The 20,346-nt window shown below is 44.4% G+C and overlaps 1 protein-coding gene across 1 annotated transcript in view; it reads right to left on the bottom strand.

Annotated features, from left to right (window-relative positions):
• The window catches only part of MAPKAP1 (MAPK associated protein 1), a 198,206-nt gene that overhangs the window by 77,794 nt on the left and 100,066 nt on the right, over positions 1 to 20,346 (bottom strand). The window contains exon 7 of the mRNA XM_075015555.1: positions 633 to 742. Within this exon, the coding sequence (XP_074871656.1) occupies positions 633 to 742 (110 nt within the window). The remainder of the gene's footprint in view (positions 1 to 632; positions 743 to 20,346) is intronic.

Raw genomic sequence — 20,346 nt, forward strand, 5'->3', positions numbered from 1 at the left:
AATATGTTTATTAATATACATGTGACTGTACATTTATAATAATGAAAGACATTGTTTTGCAATAAAGTGAGGGCTTTATCTATTTTCTTCTGTTTTAATATCAATAAGTCTAAGCTACTTGTAAGGGCAAAAGTATTTTGATAGTATTCAAAAAGTCAGTTATTCTGTTATCTACCCAAGTTATAATCTGCTGTATTTTTTAGAACTTATTTCAAATCATATTATATACTGGGTACTGACAAACAAAAAGTATATACACTCTAAGAAGCAAAGGCATGATCATATTTCCTCTTCATTTCAGGATATCACTGACTGGTGTTTAATGCAAGCATTTGTCATAATAAACAAACATTACTGATACTAACTATACGGCTTTTGCAATAAGCATAATTCTCCTACTGTCAGCATTTTTAGTGGCATCTGAAAAGCTTTGTTCCTTTCTGTACCCACCTGTGAACAGAACAGCTCTGAAGCGGTGCAGAAGTACCAACTGAACAAAAACTAATATTTTCCATAACAGTCACAAGGAATAGATTAAAGTGGGGATGGGGGGGGGGGTGAGGGAAGAGTGGGAAGAGGTACAATACTTATGGTAAAACATCTCTTTACAGAGAACAAAAATGGTAACCCACCTGAACCCCTCTGCGATCCCTTCCTCCGCTTTAAGGCCTTTTGTAAGATATCCTTCATGGTGACCTTCAGACTGTCCACCTGAATAAGTGAGAATCCATGAGCAGCATTTCTGCAAGACAGACACACACCTTATTATTACAAAACAGTCACTATAGGGCAATTTATTGCAACCTTCACCGCACAGAAGCATAGTGAGCAAAATAATCTACTGGATGTACTAATGAACTAAACAGAAACATTACCATGCTTAACATTAACATTCCCTGCAACAAAGCCCGCTGCCAGCTTTGTCCACGTATCTTCTCTGGAAATACCATCATTGGACCTAACCAGGTTACTCACAGAATCACGGGCATTTTCTCATGCTCCTCTTCTAACAACATATATGCCATCATGTGCCAACAATGCCCAGATGCTTTGTATATTGGACACACTTCTAACTCCCTTAGACAAAGGGTCAATGGGCACAAAACAGACATCAAAACACTCCAGATCCACAAACCAGTTGGTCAACATTTTAATGGAATGGGGCATTCTGTCAATGACCTAAAAGTATGTGTGTTACTGAAGAAGAATTATCGCACCGTTCTGGAAAGGGAAACAGCCGAGCTGGCTTTTATATTCAAATTCAGCACATTAACACATGGTTTAAATCGTGATGGGAACTTTCTGAGTCACTATAGGGGCTCGTCTGCATACTTGGCTCAATCTAATTCTTGACCTTCCCCTCCACCCCTCCACTCTCTGATTTGATCACCTTGATTATCTTTTTCTGATTTGTCCTCCTTGCTTACTGTTTTTGGTTCTCTGTGCCTTAAATATTGAGTCTGTTCTGGTCTGGCTATGGTCTGAAGAAGTGGGTCTGTCCCATGAAAGCTCACCTAATAAACTATTTTGCTAGTCTTTAAAGTGCTACTTGACTGCTTTTTGTTTTGATTACCATGCTTGTGACACAGAGAGACGTTACGGAGCTTCTGATGAGAAAGTGGGGGACAAAAAGGGAGCTATAAGTGAGGAACATCAGTGTATCCATGAGTTTTCCTAATTTATCATCTTCATTTCAAATCACTTGGGGTTTGACCTTACAAAAGGAAAATGAGTGAACATGCAAACAGAACTCCTTTATTTCTCATTGCTACTAAAAGTGTTTTCTGTGCATCACAGAACACATAAGAAGAACTAGCTTCTAGCTCCAAGACCTTGCAATCTCACTTTCATACGTGATGCTAGCAATGAGCAACACAATAGTAAAGAAAGAAAAACTACAACACGGCACTGTATTAAATAAAATGAATGTCTTTGGTGATTGGATTTTGTGAGCATAGGGACACAATTGGGTTTATGGAAAAGAGGTTAATTAATTTGGCCCTTGGCTCAGAAAGACATTCCATGCAAGAAGGAAGTATGGTAATTCGCCTGGAGATGGTCATATGAGAAATGGACGAATGGGACAGTGATAGTGTTATCAGCAGTGAGGTGGAGAAGATGATAATATAATAAGAGGAGCCTGGCTGGTAAGACTAACTTTGGCCCCCTGGACCTTGCAGTCAATCTCTGCTCATGTCAGCAGTTGTCACTGAAGGAAATTTTCCAGATGTTGGGCACACACAGGGAAAGAGCAGCACTGTGAATATGAAATTGTATTTCACAAAATAATTTAGACAGGAGGAGGAAGAGGCGCTCTCTGTCTGTCGCTACTCAATATTTTACTAAGGAAACAAAATTCTACACGAACAGCATAGATGGAATATTTTAAAACTAACAGGTAGTCAGCAACAACCCAACCAATACAACCACAACTTTATAAACAAAACCAAGCAGAATGCTGTGGGAGGACTAGCACTCTGGGAAGAATAGTAACAGAGAGTAAGCCGTGCTAGTCTATACACTATCAAAACTTCTTCCCAGGATCCTGAATAAGTCAGACTATGAACAGGAGGCAGCCAGACAACTCTCCAACACCACATTTTACAGACCTCTCTCCGCTGATCCCACTTTGGAATTCCAAAGGAAATTACAACAACTACTGAAGGAACTCCCTGCTGCTACTTGGGACCTCATTAACTCAGGCACACCATCTGAGCCGCAGCCTGGATTATTCTATTTACTTCCCAAAATCCACAAACCTGGAAACCCTGGACGCCCTATTATTTCAGGTATTGGCACCCTTACCACCGGACTATCCAGTTACGTGGACTCCCTCCTCAAACCCTATGCCACCAACGCTCCCAGCTATATCTGAGATACCACCGACTTCCTGAGGAAATTACAAAACATCGGAAAAGTTCCTGATAACGCCATTCTTGCCACAATGGATGTAGAGGCTCTGTACACTAATATTCCACATAAAGACAGATTACAAGCAATCAGGAACACCATCCCTGATGCCACCACAGCCAATCTGGTGTCTGACCTCTGTTACTTTGTTCTCACACACAATCATTTCCGTTTTGGGGACAATTTATACCTCCAGATTAGTGGAACTGCTATGGGCACCCGCATGGCCCCACAATATGCTAATATATTTATGGCTGACCTGGAACAATGATTCCGCAGCTCTCATCCCCTATTACCACTCCTCTACTTAAGATACATTGATGACATTTTTATGATTTGGACCCATGGTACAGAGGCTCTAGAAGAATTCCACAGAGACTAACAATCTACACCCCACCATCAATTTATGCCTCGATTACAACATGCAAGAGATACATTTCCTGGACACTACAGTACTAATCAAGGATGGCCTGATCAGTACCACACTGTACCGAAAACCTACTGATCGCTATACTTATCTACGTCCTTCTAGTTTCCATCCTGCACACGTGACTAGATCCATTGTTTACAGTCAAGCTCTTAGGTATAATCGCATTTGTTCTGATCCAACTGACAGAGACCAAAAACTACAAGTGCTACTTGACTGCTTTTTGTTTTGATTCTGGGAAGAAGTTTACTTCAGATTACTGTAGCTGCAATATCCTAGGCTGCAAAATACCTTACACAGATCACAAAGAATTCCAGCTCTTGTCACATGTTATTTCTCAAACCAGCTCTCAGTTGCTCTATTAGTGCTATCAACCACAACCAAGTTTGTAATGAGACAGGTCCCTGAATTTTGGAAGCCACATACACTGCTCTTACAATAGACATAACAAAGGTGGCCAACCACTGTCTTTTCCCATCAAAACAAAAAGCAGTCAAGTAGCACTTTAAAGACTAGCAAAATAGTTTATTAGGTGAGCTTTCGTGGGACAGACCCACTTCTTCAGACCAGAGCCAGACCAGAACAGACTCAATATTTAAGACACAGAGAACCAAAAACAGTAAGCAAGGAGGACAAATCAGAGAAAGATAATCAAGGTGAGCAAATCAGAGAGTGGAGGGGTGGGGGGGAAGATCAAGAATTAGATGATAATAAACTATTAATAATAAACTAATAAACTATTTTGCTAGTCTTTAAAGTGCTACTTGACTGCTTTTTGTTTTGATAGTGTATAGACTAGCACGGCTTACTCTCTGTGTCTTTTCCCATGTGACCCTACAAGCATGGAGTTGGAGGTGGGGAAATACAGTCCTTACAAGGAAATTAACATAGCAGATTAGATTAGCACACCATCTAGACTAGTACCCTATCTCTGACAGATGCTGTAGAGCAGAAGCAAGAAATCCTACAGAGGAAAATTATGGAATAGCCTACTAATTTAGAGGTAGTTCCTTCTAAATTAAGGCTGTTATTGGATGGCTTATGCACTGGAACATGTGGGTTCATATCCATTATATATTAGATAAAATTTTAAAACTGCTTCTGAGAATGTTCTCACTATCCATATAAAATGGCGAAGTCCTTTAGAATTCTGCTAGGCTCTTGACCTAAGTAAAGCCCTGTGGCAGTGAGTTTCAGAATTGACTGTTATGTAAAGCTATTTCCTTTTAATCAGTTTTAAATTAGTTGTCTTCTGACTTCATTTCACTATAGAAGAACAAGGGGATGGGGAGACAGCGTAAACAGGAGCATTAAATTTACCTTCTCTATAGCACTCATTATTTTAAACTATCCTCTTTTCAATCTATCCACTTTTCATGACCCAGTTTGCTACCCTAATATTTGCACTGTATATATCTGAGATGGAGTGATTAGAATTGAACACAATACCCAAAATGAGGCAGTGTAACCGATTTCTATAAAGACAACAAAGTTTTCAGCCTCAAAACAGCATAATGCTTTGTTTGCTTTTTTGTTGCTGCCACACATGGAGCAGAGGTTTTCACTAAATTTAAAACCCTGCAGTGTACCTGACTAATTCAAATTATTCTTTTCAATGTACATTACAGTTGTCTACGTGAAATTTCATCTGCCATTGTGTATCCCATTCACCTGGCTTTGTTAGATCCCTCACGCTCCTTACAGTTTTTTGTAGTCTTGACTTACCTACTAATGAAAGCCTTATGTTTTTTCTGGCTAAAAGCTGGCAAATGAGACAGCAGTGTATGTGCCAAAACACTACAGTTCTAGAAATGGAAACACTTTTCTTTTTTATATTTCTAAATTATCAGACATGTGCTGCTGATATGCTGCAAGAGGAGTTTGTAGAACATTTTAAAACAATAAGGCTGTTGAACACTCAAATGGATTTGTGAAAATGCTGTCCAGATACTTTATATAACAGCACTCCACAGTACAAAAAATTTCAAGGCAAATAAAAACATTTTAAAGAAAGTTCAAAATAACAAAAGTAACTAATATGGTCAAACAGGTGAGGAACATGACCAGGTTTGTGGACTTAAAAAATTCTTTCACACGTGTTTTCTCATAAGCAACCTAAAGCCTTCAATTTAAGCTACAAATAAGTCAAGCTGCCTGCTGGGAGCGAAACAAGCAATGGCAACTGAACACTGATGAACTCATTTGGATTTGCTAGTACTAAGACATCTCTGGAATGCTCCAAAATTGAAAACAGACGTTTAATTCTTGTCACTTCAGCCATTAAAAAGTAAAATCTGTTGTTGATCCTGCTAGTGTTTCGGTCTATTTTAATGGTCAAGCCTCTCCTATTGAGCAGCTGGCCTGAGAACTGTCAAATGAATTTTACCAAACAGTCTATTACGAAGCCATGGCTGAACTACAGCCATTCTTTGCCTCAAAAGCTGGATCCTATCCCAGAACAATCTTTAAAAGTTTATTTTAATGATCAAAGCAAAAAAAAAAAAAACGAAACCCCTTCCCCGCTTTACTGTATTTAGAGAGCTGTTCAGTAAGTGAGACCTTGGCAGGAGCAATAAAATGTAAAGTGCACCCCATATTTGTAAACTCTTGGATATTTGCTATGGAATAATGCCAAAGGTGTCTGAAATGCCAACTGGAGTTCAGACTTACTAGTATTTTCTTGCTTTGGTTTAATGAAATAAAAGGCCACAGCTCTTCTCTGACAACATACAGTAGAACCTCTGTACCAAATGACAGTACACAGTAAAACTACAGACCTACATTGAAAACAGACCTGGCTACAGATCCATGAAATTCTGTTGCCACTGTGTGTCACAATGCACCAACCGAAGCCATCATGTTTTCCATGAAGCAACCAAAGACAAAAGGATACCACCTCCTGGCTCTTTCCCTGGCACTCTGTAAGGCTATGGAAAAGCACTATCCCTAACACTTGGCTGGTGGTGCTGGGGCTCATCCCCATCTCCAGCACTCACCAGCATGCAAACTTAGCCAATTCATGCTGACCTTCCCTTTCATTACACCAGAATTGTGAGGTGCAACTGTGATGGGAAATGCATTTCACAGGTTACTTGGCAGGTTCTCAGTCATTTCCTGCATTGGTACTATACATCAAGAGTCCTCATTACAAGGCATTCCTTATCCAGGATTTTGTTCAAGTTGGTTTTCAAATGACATACCTTTTAACTTTGAATTATAGAATCATACGGCTGGAAGGAACCTCAAGGGGTCATCTAGTCCAGCCCCCTGCTTCGAGCAGGATCAACCTCAACTAAGTCATCCCAGCCAGGACCTTGTCAAGCTGGGACTTAAAAACCTCCAGGGATGGAGAATCTACCACCTCTCTCCATAACACACTCCAGTGCTTCACCACCCTCCTGGTGAAGTAATTTTTCCTAATATTCAACCTGTTACTCTTCCTCTTTAACTTCAGACCATTGCTCCTTTTTCTGCCATCTGTCACCACTGAGAACAGTTTCTCTCAATCCTCTTTAGAGCTCCCCTTCAAGAAGTGGAAGGCTGCTATTAAATCACCCCTCAGTTTTCTCTTCTGTAAACTAAACAAGCCCAAATCCCACAGCCTCTCCTCATAGGTCATGTGCTCCAGCCCCTTAATCATTTTTGTTGCCCTCCCCTGAACCTGCTCTAGCACATCCACATCCTTTTTATACCACGGGGCCCAAAACAGGACACAATATTCCAGATGTGGCCTCACCAGTACTGAATAGAGGGGAACAACCACTTCTCTAGATCTGTTCGCAATGCTCCTCCTAAAGCATCCTAATATGCCATTAGCCTTCTTGGCTACAAGGGCACACTGTTTACTCCTATCCAGCCTTTCATCCACCATAACTCCTAGATCCCTTTCCACTGTACTACTGCTGGTCCTCAGCCTATAACAATGCTTAACTCACTGCTGTATGACACCACTATTTTAAGCCAATGAATTTAACTTTAAGTTGCTAGAAAACATGGGACTGAGAAAGAGAGTCTATTCTGCCAATTAAAAGTACCTTTAGCAACCAAAGAGTCAAAGAAATTCCTTAGCTTGTATTCTTCTGTCATTTTATGAAATCATACCTAGGTGACAAGGTTAAATCAAGCAAAGGAAATCCCTGGCACTTATCATCCACAGGCATTACTGATAAATTGTGCAGTGGAGGAATAAAGGATTACCTTCTGTATTTTTTCATTACACTTTTCTTTTGTTACAGAATACATAAATCCATTGTGGCACAATGTAATATGTATCATCGTGCTACACCTGTGGACGTTTCATAACGGCTGCCATGTCTGTGCAGTCAGGAATGATAAGTGAACCACCCGTGAATGTTAATGATAGTGATCATTCCGAGGTAACTTGGCTTTCCATCTTCCTTTACAGCCAGAGCGCTGAAGCCAGGGTGGCAAGGTTCAGGAGAGGAAAATGAAAACAAGAAGAGAGGCAACAGCTTCAAAGCTTGGAATGTTCATTTTGGGGGAAGATGTGGGAGATTTATATAGTATCTTACACTGGGGCTCAGTTCAGGTAAATAAACTAACAACGAATGGAGGAAAGGCTTCTGTCCTGAACAGTAAGCACCAACTTTTCCACATTGTATATAGCTCTCTTCCATGTGGAAACAACTTTTGTTCTATTCTATGGCAGAATCTTTCTGCTGAAAATCACTGACATGGTTGAAAACAGCTGAATAATCTTTTCCAGTTGAAGAATGTGAAATCAAAATTGATGCTAAAAATCTCACTTGGTGCACTGTCCTTAACTTAAGATGGGCAGTTTTTTGATGAAGTGCACTATAACGTGAATCATAACAACTGCATTAGCCGACATTTTTAGCTTAGTCTCTGAAATGCCTTGCTTTTGTCGGTCTAAAGTAAGTCTTGTGTTACTTGTCAAATAACAAGCAGTCCTGTAGCACCTTAAAGATTAACAAATGTATGCATTAGCTTTCATGGGTAAGACCCACTTCCTCAGATTGCTACTTGTGTGTGCTTTTGGGTTTGATTGCTGCATTGTAATACTACTTTAATTGAACCTTTATATATCTGCATTTTATACATTTGATAAAATAAGAATTATATGTGTGGCTATGAAAACTGAGGATAAGTCTATTGGGGGAAAAGAGTTGCATTCGTGAGTGTACCACACTGAAGACTGTATATGGATTAATTGTTTCGAATCTAAATCTCTCAGGTATAAAGTGTGTGCGACTTCGAAAAAATTAATCCATAGTGATCAAAGGAATTTAAACAAAACAGGAAAATAAACTGTGCTCCAGGCCATAGGCCTGGTATGCCAAATTTCATCTAGCAGCAAAAATGGCAGTAGAGTCACCGACTTCCAAACAATGGCATTAGTCACAGTGTGTCAAGCTGTGACAGAAATATTTTCAGGAAGAAAAAAACCTAATGGGCAGTATCAGAATTACTTTAAATAACTTTGGCTCATTTGAAGTAAGTCTTTCAGGTATTACTTCATCAGCTAACAAAGTTCACATTCACATGAAAGCAGTGTTTTGTTTCACTCAACCTGACAAATTCTAAACAACATCAAAGCTGACTGTTTGAGAATACAATGTTTGACACTGGACAAAGGATTCCTTTCCATAACAGACATTTTCCAAAAATGTACCTCGCTAGACTAATGGGCAGTTAGAAGCCACTTCTCCTTGTGTAACTTTGCCAGAGTCCTTGGAACCTGCCAAATTTGGTCATGCCTGCTTAGCTTGCTCAACTGATCGTGCCAGAAAAGAAAATAAGACACAGATGTATTTGAGCTCTTTGAGATGCCAGTAAGACAGACAGTTAATGGCTTCATTTCGACCCTCCCCTACCAGCTGGGCACAGGTGGGGGCATAATGAGGCCCCTCTCCCTAATCAAACAATTATTCACTACTCTATACAAGCAACCACAAAGACATTTACATTCAGCTAAGAACATAAACCACACCATGGGCTACTTCCAATCACTGCCACTGGGTATTAAAAACAAATTCAAGTGGGTAAGAGTTTGCCTTGGCAAGGAGTTGAAGTGTAAAAGTTCTACAAACTGTTTGTGGTCAAATATGTCCTGCTGAAATGGGGTCTCAGGCGAGGTTCTATAACTGTCAGTTCAATGAACTGCATAACATTGGAGAACGTATTCAACACACAATATGGGCAAGATCTTGAAATCAAATGCCACATTTCATCATGAAGCTTCTTAGACATCAAATTTCTTTTCAATAGATAGTAATAATAGTATTAATAAATATTGCAAGTCACTACTCTGACACTGAGAATATTTTAATGTGAAAAGAGAACTAAAAATACAGTGATATGCACTAGAACAGAAAAGGAAAGATGACATGGAAGCTAAAAAGAAAAAATACTCTCTCTCTATACATACATATACATATAGACTACAGGGACATGAAACAAAGGAAAAGATCAGGCAATTTTAGATATAAGGAAGCACACTGCAGAATTCTAATTTTAATCTTCGTACTTTTAAAATACAAATCATTACCACACACATGTCAAAACACAACATATTATAAAAATAAAGTTTCCACTTTTGTTTATAGTAATATTTCTCAATAAGAGTAATAAAATTTGGATAATCTTTTCCATCTTAAATTAGATTTCTTTTGGGCAATTAGTCAACCCAAATCTGTGTCCAACTGAATAACACACAGACATTTGATTATTCAGAATGTGGTTAGCAAAGACAGATAGCACTTATTGATTTTGTTTGTTTTATTTCCTTTTTGTCCAGAAGCCTCTGTGTCTACTTAAGTTAGCTTCCTTTGTAAGCCAAGTTCCTAAGCTGGGGATGGGCAAACTACAGCCCATTGGCCACATCCAGCCCATTAGCCATTTCGGGCTAGCCCTGCTCTGCGTGGCTCCTGGAAGCTGCAGCATGTTCCCCCTCTGGCTCCTATGTGTACGGACAACCAGAGGACTCCGTGAGCTTTCCATGCTCCAAGCACCACGTGAAGAGCTCCCACTGGCTGGGAACCTTGGCCAATGGGAACTGCAGAGGCAGTACTTGAGGACGGTGGGACCGGGCAGCACACAGGGATGCCTCGCCATGCATCTATGCAGGAGAAAGGGGGACATGCTGCTGCTTCCAGGAGCTGCTTGAGGCATTACATCCAGCCCAGAACCTGCATCCCTGGGGCCCTCTCACACCCAAACTCCTTGCTCCAGCCCAGATTCCACTCCTGCCCTGCAAACATCTCAACCCAGCCCAAAGCCCCTCCTTCACCAAAAACTTCTCATCCCTGGCCCCACGCCAGAGCCCACATCCCAGCAGACCCTGTCTCCAACCTCTCCCATCCTGCTCCTGCACTCCAACCTCCTGCCGCAGAATGGAGCCTATTTGCACACTCTGAACTCCTCATTTCTGGACCCCTCTCAGAGCCTACAGTCCCAGGCCGAGCCCTCACCTCCTCCCACACGTGAGCCCCAATTTTGTGAGCATCCATGGCCCTCCACACAATTTCAAAAGCCTGATGTGGCCATCAGGCCAAAAAGTTTGCCCACCTTTGTCCTAAGCCATGAAAAGAAAGTAACAGTTAACTGACCAGTTCTGGTAACATGGAAGAATTGACTAATTAAGGATGGTTTTGATTTCTTAAAAATAAATTAGAAAAAAGTGTTTGTAATAAGTACTGGCCACTCATATAAATTCAGTAACTCTCCCAGTCATTAAACCTCTCTGCAGCTCTTTCACTTTACCATAAAGAGTGATTGTAATAGGTGCCACTGATATTAGAAAACAATTTTTTTTTATTTATAGGTGAATTCCAAACCCACAGAGCAGGTATAGATTTCTGGAGGGTGTAAGTTGTTTTATTTTAAATTAATTCAGAGTAACCTGGTAATATCTGTGTTTCTGCAGTTTTGTTGTTCACTAAAGTGCAAGTACTAGGATGTATTAGACTATCACCTACCTGGTATTGCTCTGAGTGGACTAGTTTCACTATACCATATAAAATTTGAGCAGCTGGTCCACCTTGCTTAATTGCCTCAGAAAAATATTAATTTTGACTATGGCAAGTAGTAAGGTATTTATTCAAATGGGATCTGATTGAGTCCCCATGAGCTAAGCCCTGACCTCAGCCTTCATAAATATGGATTTAGGTGCCTATCTTTAGGTGTCTATTATTCAGCCATTGACCTAACTCTCCTGGATTTAAAATGCTCTACTGTGCTGGGAAGGAACCCCACAAACTCCTTTGGAAGGGTGTTGCTCCCTTAACATCTTTTTGTGGCTTTTACTGCAAGATGATCCAGCCCATTATTATTGGTTAAGTGCTGGCAATGTCCTTATTAAACAAGCAGTTACAAATCTGATGTGGTTTACACATGACTGCAGTTCTGAACTGAATTTTCAAGTCATCAGCAAACTTAATTAACTAATTAAATCTACATTTTAAAACCTGTGGTTACTATATATTTCTGCAGGTACAAAGCTCATTTTAGCTCTTTTTCAAGAGACAGATGTTGTAGAGTACAAATGCACATATGTGATTTATCTGACTTTTTAAATCTTGAAGCCAGCAATGAGTGACTTCCATATTTTATTTCTTATTTGCTTATTTCTGTCATTTTAAACAGACAAAACTGTTCTCTCCAGACATTAACCATTGCCAAAAAAGAAATCAAGTGAGATTTGCAAATTCCAAATTATGCAGATTGCATATGTTCAATTTCTATGGACAATGACAATCTGGACCATGAAAACGGTTGTAATTACACCAGAATGAAAAGAAATAACAGAGTTGCTTCTCTAAGATGCAAGCAAACTGTCCAATAATTTACTCCCACACCAGCTTTGGCTTTGCTTTCACTGTACTCTAATACAGGGCTGCACAAAGTGGGGAGCGGGCTCCCTCAAGGCAGCAGCAGCATGATTAGTTGCTAGGTCTCAGGCTCATCCATCTAATTAAAAATGTTGAAATATGTTATTGTTTTTATGTCTGTGTATTCACATTTATATAGTGGTTAATAATAAAGATTTTACATTCTACATACATATTTTCTTGCTCAAAGGGTTTTTTTTCATATAAACATAAAGAGAAGTTACTCACCGTAGTAACAGTGGTTCTTCGAGATGTGTCCCCGTGGCTGCTCCACAATAGGTGTCAGGCTCGCCTGGCACCGCAGATGGGAATTCTTCCAGCAGTTTCTCTTGGATCACGCATGCGCCGGCGCGCGCCGCTCCCCTGCGCGCCCCCGGCCACGTGCACAATCCAGTCCCCGCCAGTTCCTTGACCAACTACCTCGAATGCTCCTGAAAAACACTAGACAGAGATCCGAAGCGGGGAGGATGGGCGGGTGGTGGAGCACCCACGGGGACACATCTCGAAGAACCACCGTTACTACGGTGAGTAACTTCTCTTTCTTCATCGAGTGTCCCCATGGGTGCTCCACAATAGGTGACTACCCAGCAGTAACCCAAGAAAGGACGTGGGTAATCAGTTTATGGGCAGCTTGCCCCCAGAAGGACTGCTGTCGACAGACGGGTATCCTCTTGGAATACCCGATGTAGGGCATAATGCTTGGCGAAGGTGTCGTAGGATGACCAGGTTGCCGCTCTACAGATGTCTTTCAACGCGATGCCCTTGAAGAAAGCTGTTGACGCCGCCACCGCCCTGGTGGAGTGAGCCCTAGGCGGGGCCAGCAAAGGAGTCTTTCGAAGCTCGTAGCACATTTTTATGCAGGACACAATGTGCTTTGAAATTCTCTGTGAAGAGAGGCCTTCCCCTTTTGACCTGGGAGCGAGAGACACTAGAAGCCTGTCCATTTTCCGGAAGGATTTAGTTCTGTCTATGTAGAAGGCCAACGCCCTCCTCACGTCCAGGAGGTGTAGGGGTGCCTCTCTGCTGGAGCTGTGAGGCTTCGGGTAAAACGAGGGTAAAACTATTGGTTTGTTAAGATGGAACTCTGAAGAAACTTTTGGAACAAAGGCTGGGTGCAGCCGTAAGGTTACCGCCTCCTTTGAGAATACTGTGCAGGGTGGCGTTGCCATAACTGCTGCGAGCTCACTGACCCTGCGAGCTGACGTAATTGCAAGGAGGAAGGTTGTTTTTATCGTAAGGAGACATAGGGGAACTGTGGCTAATGGTTCAAAAGGTGGACCCGTTAGCATGCTGAGCACCAAGTCCAAGCTCCACAATGGCGGAAGCGGTTTCTGAGGGGGGTACAGGTTTACCAACCCCTTCAAGAACCTGGTAACTATAGGATGGGCGAATACCGTGGGCCCTTCCTCTGTATGCCAAAAGGCTGATATAGCGGCGAGTTGGACTTTTAGCGAGGATAAGGAAAGCCCGCCCCTCGAGGTCCAATAAGTATTCTAGTATTATCGGTATAGGAACGTCAAGGGGAGCTAACTGCTTGGCGGAACACCAGGCTGTGAACCGAGTCCATTTCTGCTTGTAAGTCTTCCTGGTGGAGGTCCTTTGGCTACTTTCCAGGACTTGTTGTACTCCCTCCGTACATGTGCTTTCTAAGGAGCTGAGCCATGGTTTAGCCATGCTTGTAGGCGCAGGCCCTGAGGGTGCGGGTGCACTATGGACCCATGAGCCTGCGTGAGTAGGTCTGGAGCCACCGGTAGAGGGAGCGGTGGGCGGTCCGACATGCGCAGAAGGAAGGGAAACCATTGCTGCCGATCCCACGTTGGGACTACTAGTATCATGCGAGCTCTCTCCCTTCTGGCTTTCTGCAAGACCTTGTGGATAAGCGCTGTGGGGGGGGAACGCGTAAAGTAGGGGGCCCTTCCATGAAATCATGAATGCGTCCCCCAGGGATCCCCGCCCCACTCCTGCCCTGGAGCAGTACTGGGGACACTTCTTGTTGTGCTGGGTGGCAAACAGATCGATCTGGGGAAACCCCCATGTATGAAAGATCGGTCGTAGCAGATCAGAGCGGATCTGCCACTTGTGCGTGAGTGCGAAGCGCCTGCTCAGCTTATCTGCTTTCACGTTGTGAGCGCCCGGCAAGTACGAGGTTTCAACGTTATGTTGTTGGCGATGCACCAATTCCACAGTTGGACTGCTTCCGCACATAGGGCACGGGATCGGTCTCCTCCTTGTCGATTTATGTAAAACATAGTGGAGGTACTGTCTGTATTGATCCCGACTACTTTGCCATATATGTGGTCTTGAAAATGTTTGCAGGCGTTGAACACTGCTCTGAGCTCCAGTATGTTTATGTGCAGTGTCTGTTCCGCAGGGGACCATAGACCTTGCGTCACCTTGTCGCTGATGTGCGCTCCCCATCCTATGTGGGAGGCGTCGGTAGTAAGAAAAATAGAAATTTGTGGTTGGTGAAAAGGCACCCCTGCTAGCAGGTTCTTGGGGTTTACCCACCACGCCAGGGATCTGCGCACCTCTGTCGTGGGCGACACCACCCTGTGGACAGTGTGGGATGCCGGTTTGTAGATGCTTGCCAGCCAATGCTGCAGGCTTCGCATGTACAATCTGGCATTTTGTACCACAAACGTTGCTGCCGCCATGTGGCCCAGCAGCTGTAAGCACGTTAAGACCAGCACCGTGGGGCTGTATGTGATGACTTGCACCAGCGAACTGATGGCGCTGAAGCGAGCGTCGGGTAGGTACACCCTTGCTGTGATAGAGTTTATGCGTGCCCCTATGAACTCTATGTCTTGTGTGGGGTCGGTCTTTGACTTCGCGAGGTTGATGACTAGGCCCAGCGAAGAAAACGTGTCCGCTGTGACGTGGATCATGTGTAGGACCTCTGCCTTCGAGGCCTCTTTCAGTAGGCAGTCATCCAGGTATGGGAATATAAACACCCCCTGTCTGTGCAGGTAGGCTGACACCACTGCCAGGGTTTTGGTAAAGACTCTGGGGGTCGAGGAGAGGCCAAACGGAAAAACCCTGTATTGGAAGTGTTCCTTGCCAACCATAAAGCGGAGGAAGCGCCTGTGTGCTGGGTGGATCGTTATATGAAAGTAAGCATCTTGTAAGTCGAGGGCTGCAAACCAATCTCCATCATCCAGTGCCGTGAGCATGGAGGCGACTGTAATCATCCAAAAACGCTGCTTGCGTAAGTAGCGGTTGAGGCCCCGAAGATCTAAGATGGGCCTCCAGCCTCCTGTTTTCTTCTCTGTGAGGAAGTAGCATGAATAAAAACCTTTCCCCTGGAATTGTTCCGGCACTCTTTCCACCGCCCCTATGAACATAAGGTGGTCCACCTCCTGCTTGAGCCTCGCCTCGTGGGTAGCGTCCCGGAGGTGAGGCCTGGAAGGAGGCTTCGTCGGCGGGAGTGACTAGAAGGGGATCGCGTAACCCGTGGCTATGATCTCCAGCACCCATTTGTCTGCGGTGATCTTTTGCCATTGGGAGTGAAACGGTCTGAGGCGATGATGGAACACGAGATGAGAGTGGCATTGCGCAATGGTAGTGATAGTGCAGCCCTCGACATGCCCGTCAAACTTGTTGCCTTTGGGCCTGTCCCGAGGGTGTACGGCTTTGTTGAGAACGTCGTCTGGGAGTTCTGTACTGTTGCTGTTGTTGATGTCGCCCTTGGTCGTAGCCCCGCTGATACTGCGCACGCTGTGGTTGGTACGGGTAACGTCTTTGCTGAGGGTAATATTTTTTCTTCCTATATGGAGGAGTCTAAATACCCAGGGTTCTAAGAGTAGCTCTTGAGTCCTTACTAGAGTGGAGGACCGAGTCGGTTGAGTCTGCAAACAACTTTTGTGTGTCAAAGGGAAGATCCACGATCTTTGCCTGTAGGTCCCTCGGGATACCCGACGTCTGGAGCCAAGATTCTCTATGCACGACCACTGCTGTAGCCGTTGAGTGTGCCGCTGTATGTGCCACATCCAGGGCGATCTGGAGTCCCATTCTCGAAGCTGCGTAGCCCTCTTGCACAATTGCCTTTAACGCCGGCTTCTCATCCTCTGGAAGTGAATCCATGAGAGAAGTAAGCCTGGAGTAATTATCAAAATTATGGTTTGCTAGGTGTGCTGCATAATTTGCCATTCTCAGTAGCAGGGTAGAAAAGGAATATACCTTCCTGCCAAACAGCTCTAGCTTCTTGGCATCTTTGTCTGATCCCCCCGATTTGTACTGAGAAGTCTTTGACCTCTGCTGGGACGACTCGACCACCAAAGAATTTGGTTGTGGGTGACTGAAGAGGAACTCCATGCCCTTTGCCGGGATGAAGTACTTCTTATCTGCTCTCTTGTTCATAGGCGGAGCGGAGGCCGGAGTCTGCCATATGGTGGTGGCTGACTCCATAATGGCTTCGTCCAGCAGGATAGCAATTTTGGATGAAGCCGGGGGTCTCAAATTTTTCAGGAGTTTGTGATGTTTCTCCTGCACTTCTGCCGTTTGAATGCCTTGCGTGAAAGCCACCCTTTTAAACAGCTCCTGGAACTGTCTGAGATTATCCAGGGGAGTGACATCCCCGGGGGCCATGGCCTCATCTGGGGAGGATGAGGAAGAACCACTAGGATAAACCTCCCTCGAACCCTCAGGTTCCTGCAGCCGATGATACACCTGCTCGCTGGAGGATTGCGAAGGAAAGTCTCGGGGTTCTCAAATTAACTCCCCTTGAGATAACTGTGTTTCCATCCCCGATCAAGAGTGTCCACGTGGGTATTGGACGGCTGGGGGTGGGACTTGCCCCGGGCATAGGCCCGGGGTGTCTGTGTCCAGCATGATAAGAACGACCATGGCAGCACGGGCATGGGTCCGGGGATGGAGACCTGGACCACTCACGGGGTGTGTACCCCCGATGTCTGGGAGAACGAGACCTCTGCGATGACACAGATAGCAGTGAAACAGGTTTGTGGTAGTACTCCAGGGGATCCAATCCCAGAAAGGGTGAAGGTGGCCCAAGCCATGGTGACATCGGTTGGAGGAATGGAGAAGAAGGTTCTGGATAGGCCGGTGGAGACCCAGGCCTTCTGGGTGGTGTGTGTAGCACAGGGGGAGGGCTTGTTGTCAGTAGCAGCGCAGCCCTGTCCGGAGAAGGGCTGTGGTGCCTGGTTTTTGTTCTTGCCTTTCCCCTCCCCTGAGGGGCTGGCACCGCCCCCTGCCGCGCTGCGGATCTCGGCCCCGCTGTCGGCACCGTGCTCGGCCGGCTCAGCTGCGGTGCCGTGCAGGTAACGTCCTCCGGTGCCTGCAGGCTCCGTGCCTGTTGGCCCTGCACCGTTGGTGCCATGGGGGTCAGTGCCGCTGGTTCCGGCACTAGCCTGGCTGACGCTCTAGGCGCCGCGCGTGCTGGCTGTTTTGTAACCGGAGGCTCATCCTCTGCCACATGTGCTGCCGCTTGCCTGAGTATGCGGCTGGGGGCTGTGTGCTCCACCCATCCTGCTCGCTGAAACCGCCGGCAAGGATCGAGCTGGGGAGAGCTTCCTCTGTTTCTGCACCAAGGGGGTCAAAGAAGCTGCCTTCCTCTTGTGGAACCCAGAGGGCCCTTCTGGTTGAGGCCTCTCCGGCAAGTCCGGCTGGAGGGCCTTGTCAAACAAGAGCATTTTAAGACACATTTCTCTGTCTTTCCTGGCCCTGGCTGTGAGCTTAGCACAGTGGGAACACTTTTGGGTAACGTGTGATTCCCCCAGGCATTGGATACATTCACTGTGCCCATCGGAGGCCGGCATAGCTTCACGGCAGGACTCACACTTTTTAAAACCTGAAGAGGCCATCGCGGTGAGTCTTTTACTGTTAATAAGGTACTTAGCACTCAATCCGTGCCCGTTTACCCGAATCGCAGACACTGGCCTGCAGGGCAGCGGGCGGCCTACTGGCCTTACGTCCACTCTTCTTCTCCACTCCTCTCTCTCTTTTTGTTATATATATATTTTTTATATTCTCTTTGTCCTCTTTTTTTTTTTTTTTTTTTTTTTTTAATACCAGAAAAAACCAACAATTTACACGTAGAAACACTATCTAATCTGACTCTGGCCGTAGCCTGAGCCGATTCCGTCTGCAGCCGATGGCGGCTGAGAAGGAACTGGCAGGGACCGGATCACGCACGTGGCCAGGGGTGCGCAGGAGAGCGGCGCGCGCCGGTGCATGCGCGATCCAGGAGAAACTGCTGGAAGAATTCCGATCTGCGGCGCCGGGTGAGCCCGACACCTATTGTGGAGCACCCACGGGGACACTCGATGAAGAACCAAAATTCCTGGATAAAAAGTGGGGCCTCACGTAAAAAACTTTGCTCATCCCTGCTTTAGTACAATGGATCTCAACCAAGGGTCAGTGCCCCTGGGGGCCATGAGTAGATATCGGGGGGCTGCTAACCAGGACCAGCTTAGACTTGCAGGAGGCCAGTGCAGAAAGCTGAAGTCCTATCTTAAGTCCTGCCACTTTGGTCTGAAGCCTGAGCACTGTACCTTTGTGGGAGCCCTGTGGCCTGGGGCCCTGGGCAATTGTCCTGCTTTTGATTGCCTAGTGCCAGCCTTGGCTTTTATCTGCAGAAAATACACTGTGGTGGCACACATGGGCTGTGGAGTTTTTCTAGCCTGCTGGGGAATGCTCCCTAAAGAAAATAATTGAGAACTCCTGACCCAGTACTCTCATACTTCAGGTGGTCAAGTACTACAGCACTTCAGAGAAATGCAGTTGAGATTTTTGAAAGTTCACTGAAGACTTCATTTGGTGAAAGGGACAACATTAACTTTGGAAGTACCATCAGAAGCTGAAAAGTTTGTGTCTACTTTTGTAACTAGTGATATACTTCCTCCCAGCATTAGAGGAGAACTATTAGTAATGTTTTTCATTTGATAACTTTGGACCTTTGACCAGACTTTGTGCATGGCTAGCGTCACTGCTAATGAGCCAGTTGCACTTGCTGGAGTGGTACAATGATACTACTTCCATACAACCGAACTGACAGAAACTAGTAAGTATGCTCTTCCCCACAACTTTTATCGACAGAGCACTGATATCAAAGGGGTAGTATGCATGTGCACCCAAAGAAAGGAATATTTTGAACATGTTTAGTATTATTGATCTTCTGCCTGCAGACATGAACTTTGTAAACATCTGCACTGGAGGAAAAAAATGTGCAATTCTTTAAGGTATGTTCTGAAAAAAAAAATTGGGACATGGTATTTAAATGGTTCTATTATAAATCAACCCAAACATTTAAGATGACCACATCCTTTCAAATGTACTTCCACAGTTTTCAAGTGTGTGGAAGCGGAAACAGAAGAAGTGAAGCAATCTTTCACATCTTATTACAAGATCCACTCTTGTTGTGGTTTATTTCTTGTTTAGTGCAGCCCAGGTCACACAAAGGAGCCATGCAAAAGAATTTTCTCCCCTCAGTGGACTCAGCAGAATGCTTGGCCTCCAGTGAATGAATGCAGCACAACAGATACTTTATGTGAAAGCTGAAGCCTCTGCCTCACAGGTAAGAAAGACCCTGCCTACAACACTGGAGAGGAGAGTTAGAAGAATAAAGCAATTGGGTAAACCTACCTTCTTCCCTAAAGGACCTCTTTCATTCTTTTCATGGACACTGTCCTGAATTAGTCCGCAAGGCTATAAACCTTCTCTCTTTCAAATCCCACCTGCACTTCTGCTATGACACCTACATGAAATCACCAATCACTTCTGCAGTGATTGAACATACAGTTAAACAAGGTTTGACTATAAGGCTTGGGAAGACCACCTCTTTGGTCAAAGCAAAGTGCCAGGGAGGGCGAATGAGCAGGCTGTCAATGGACATCACAGCTGTATGCAGGCTAATGAAACAGTCTAGGCAGAATGAGGGATTTTGGCTCCAATGGAGGATTTGATATTGGCTTAATACATGGTATTTCTTGAGAAAACTCTTTGGGGTGGGGCTCTTCATATGTGTCAGCAAGGTACACAGTGAATTATACTAAGAAGTAATCATAAATACACATTACATCTTATCTGCATTTGGGAGGACTGGAAAAACTTGTATGGTTGTGAACATGAGCAAAAAGCCAACATTTTATTGAACAAAGCACTTCCAATATTAAGGAAAAAGCTTTC

The sequence above is a fragment of the Carettochelys insculpta genome, chromosome 21 (genome assembly GCF_033958435.1).
Source record: "Carettochelys insculpta isolate YL-2023 chromosome 21, ASM3395843v1, whole genome shotgun sequence".
In the NCBI taxonomy this organism is placed as follows: Eukaryota; Metazoa; Chordata; order Testudines; family Carettochelyidae; genus Carettochelys; species Carettochelys insculpta.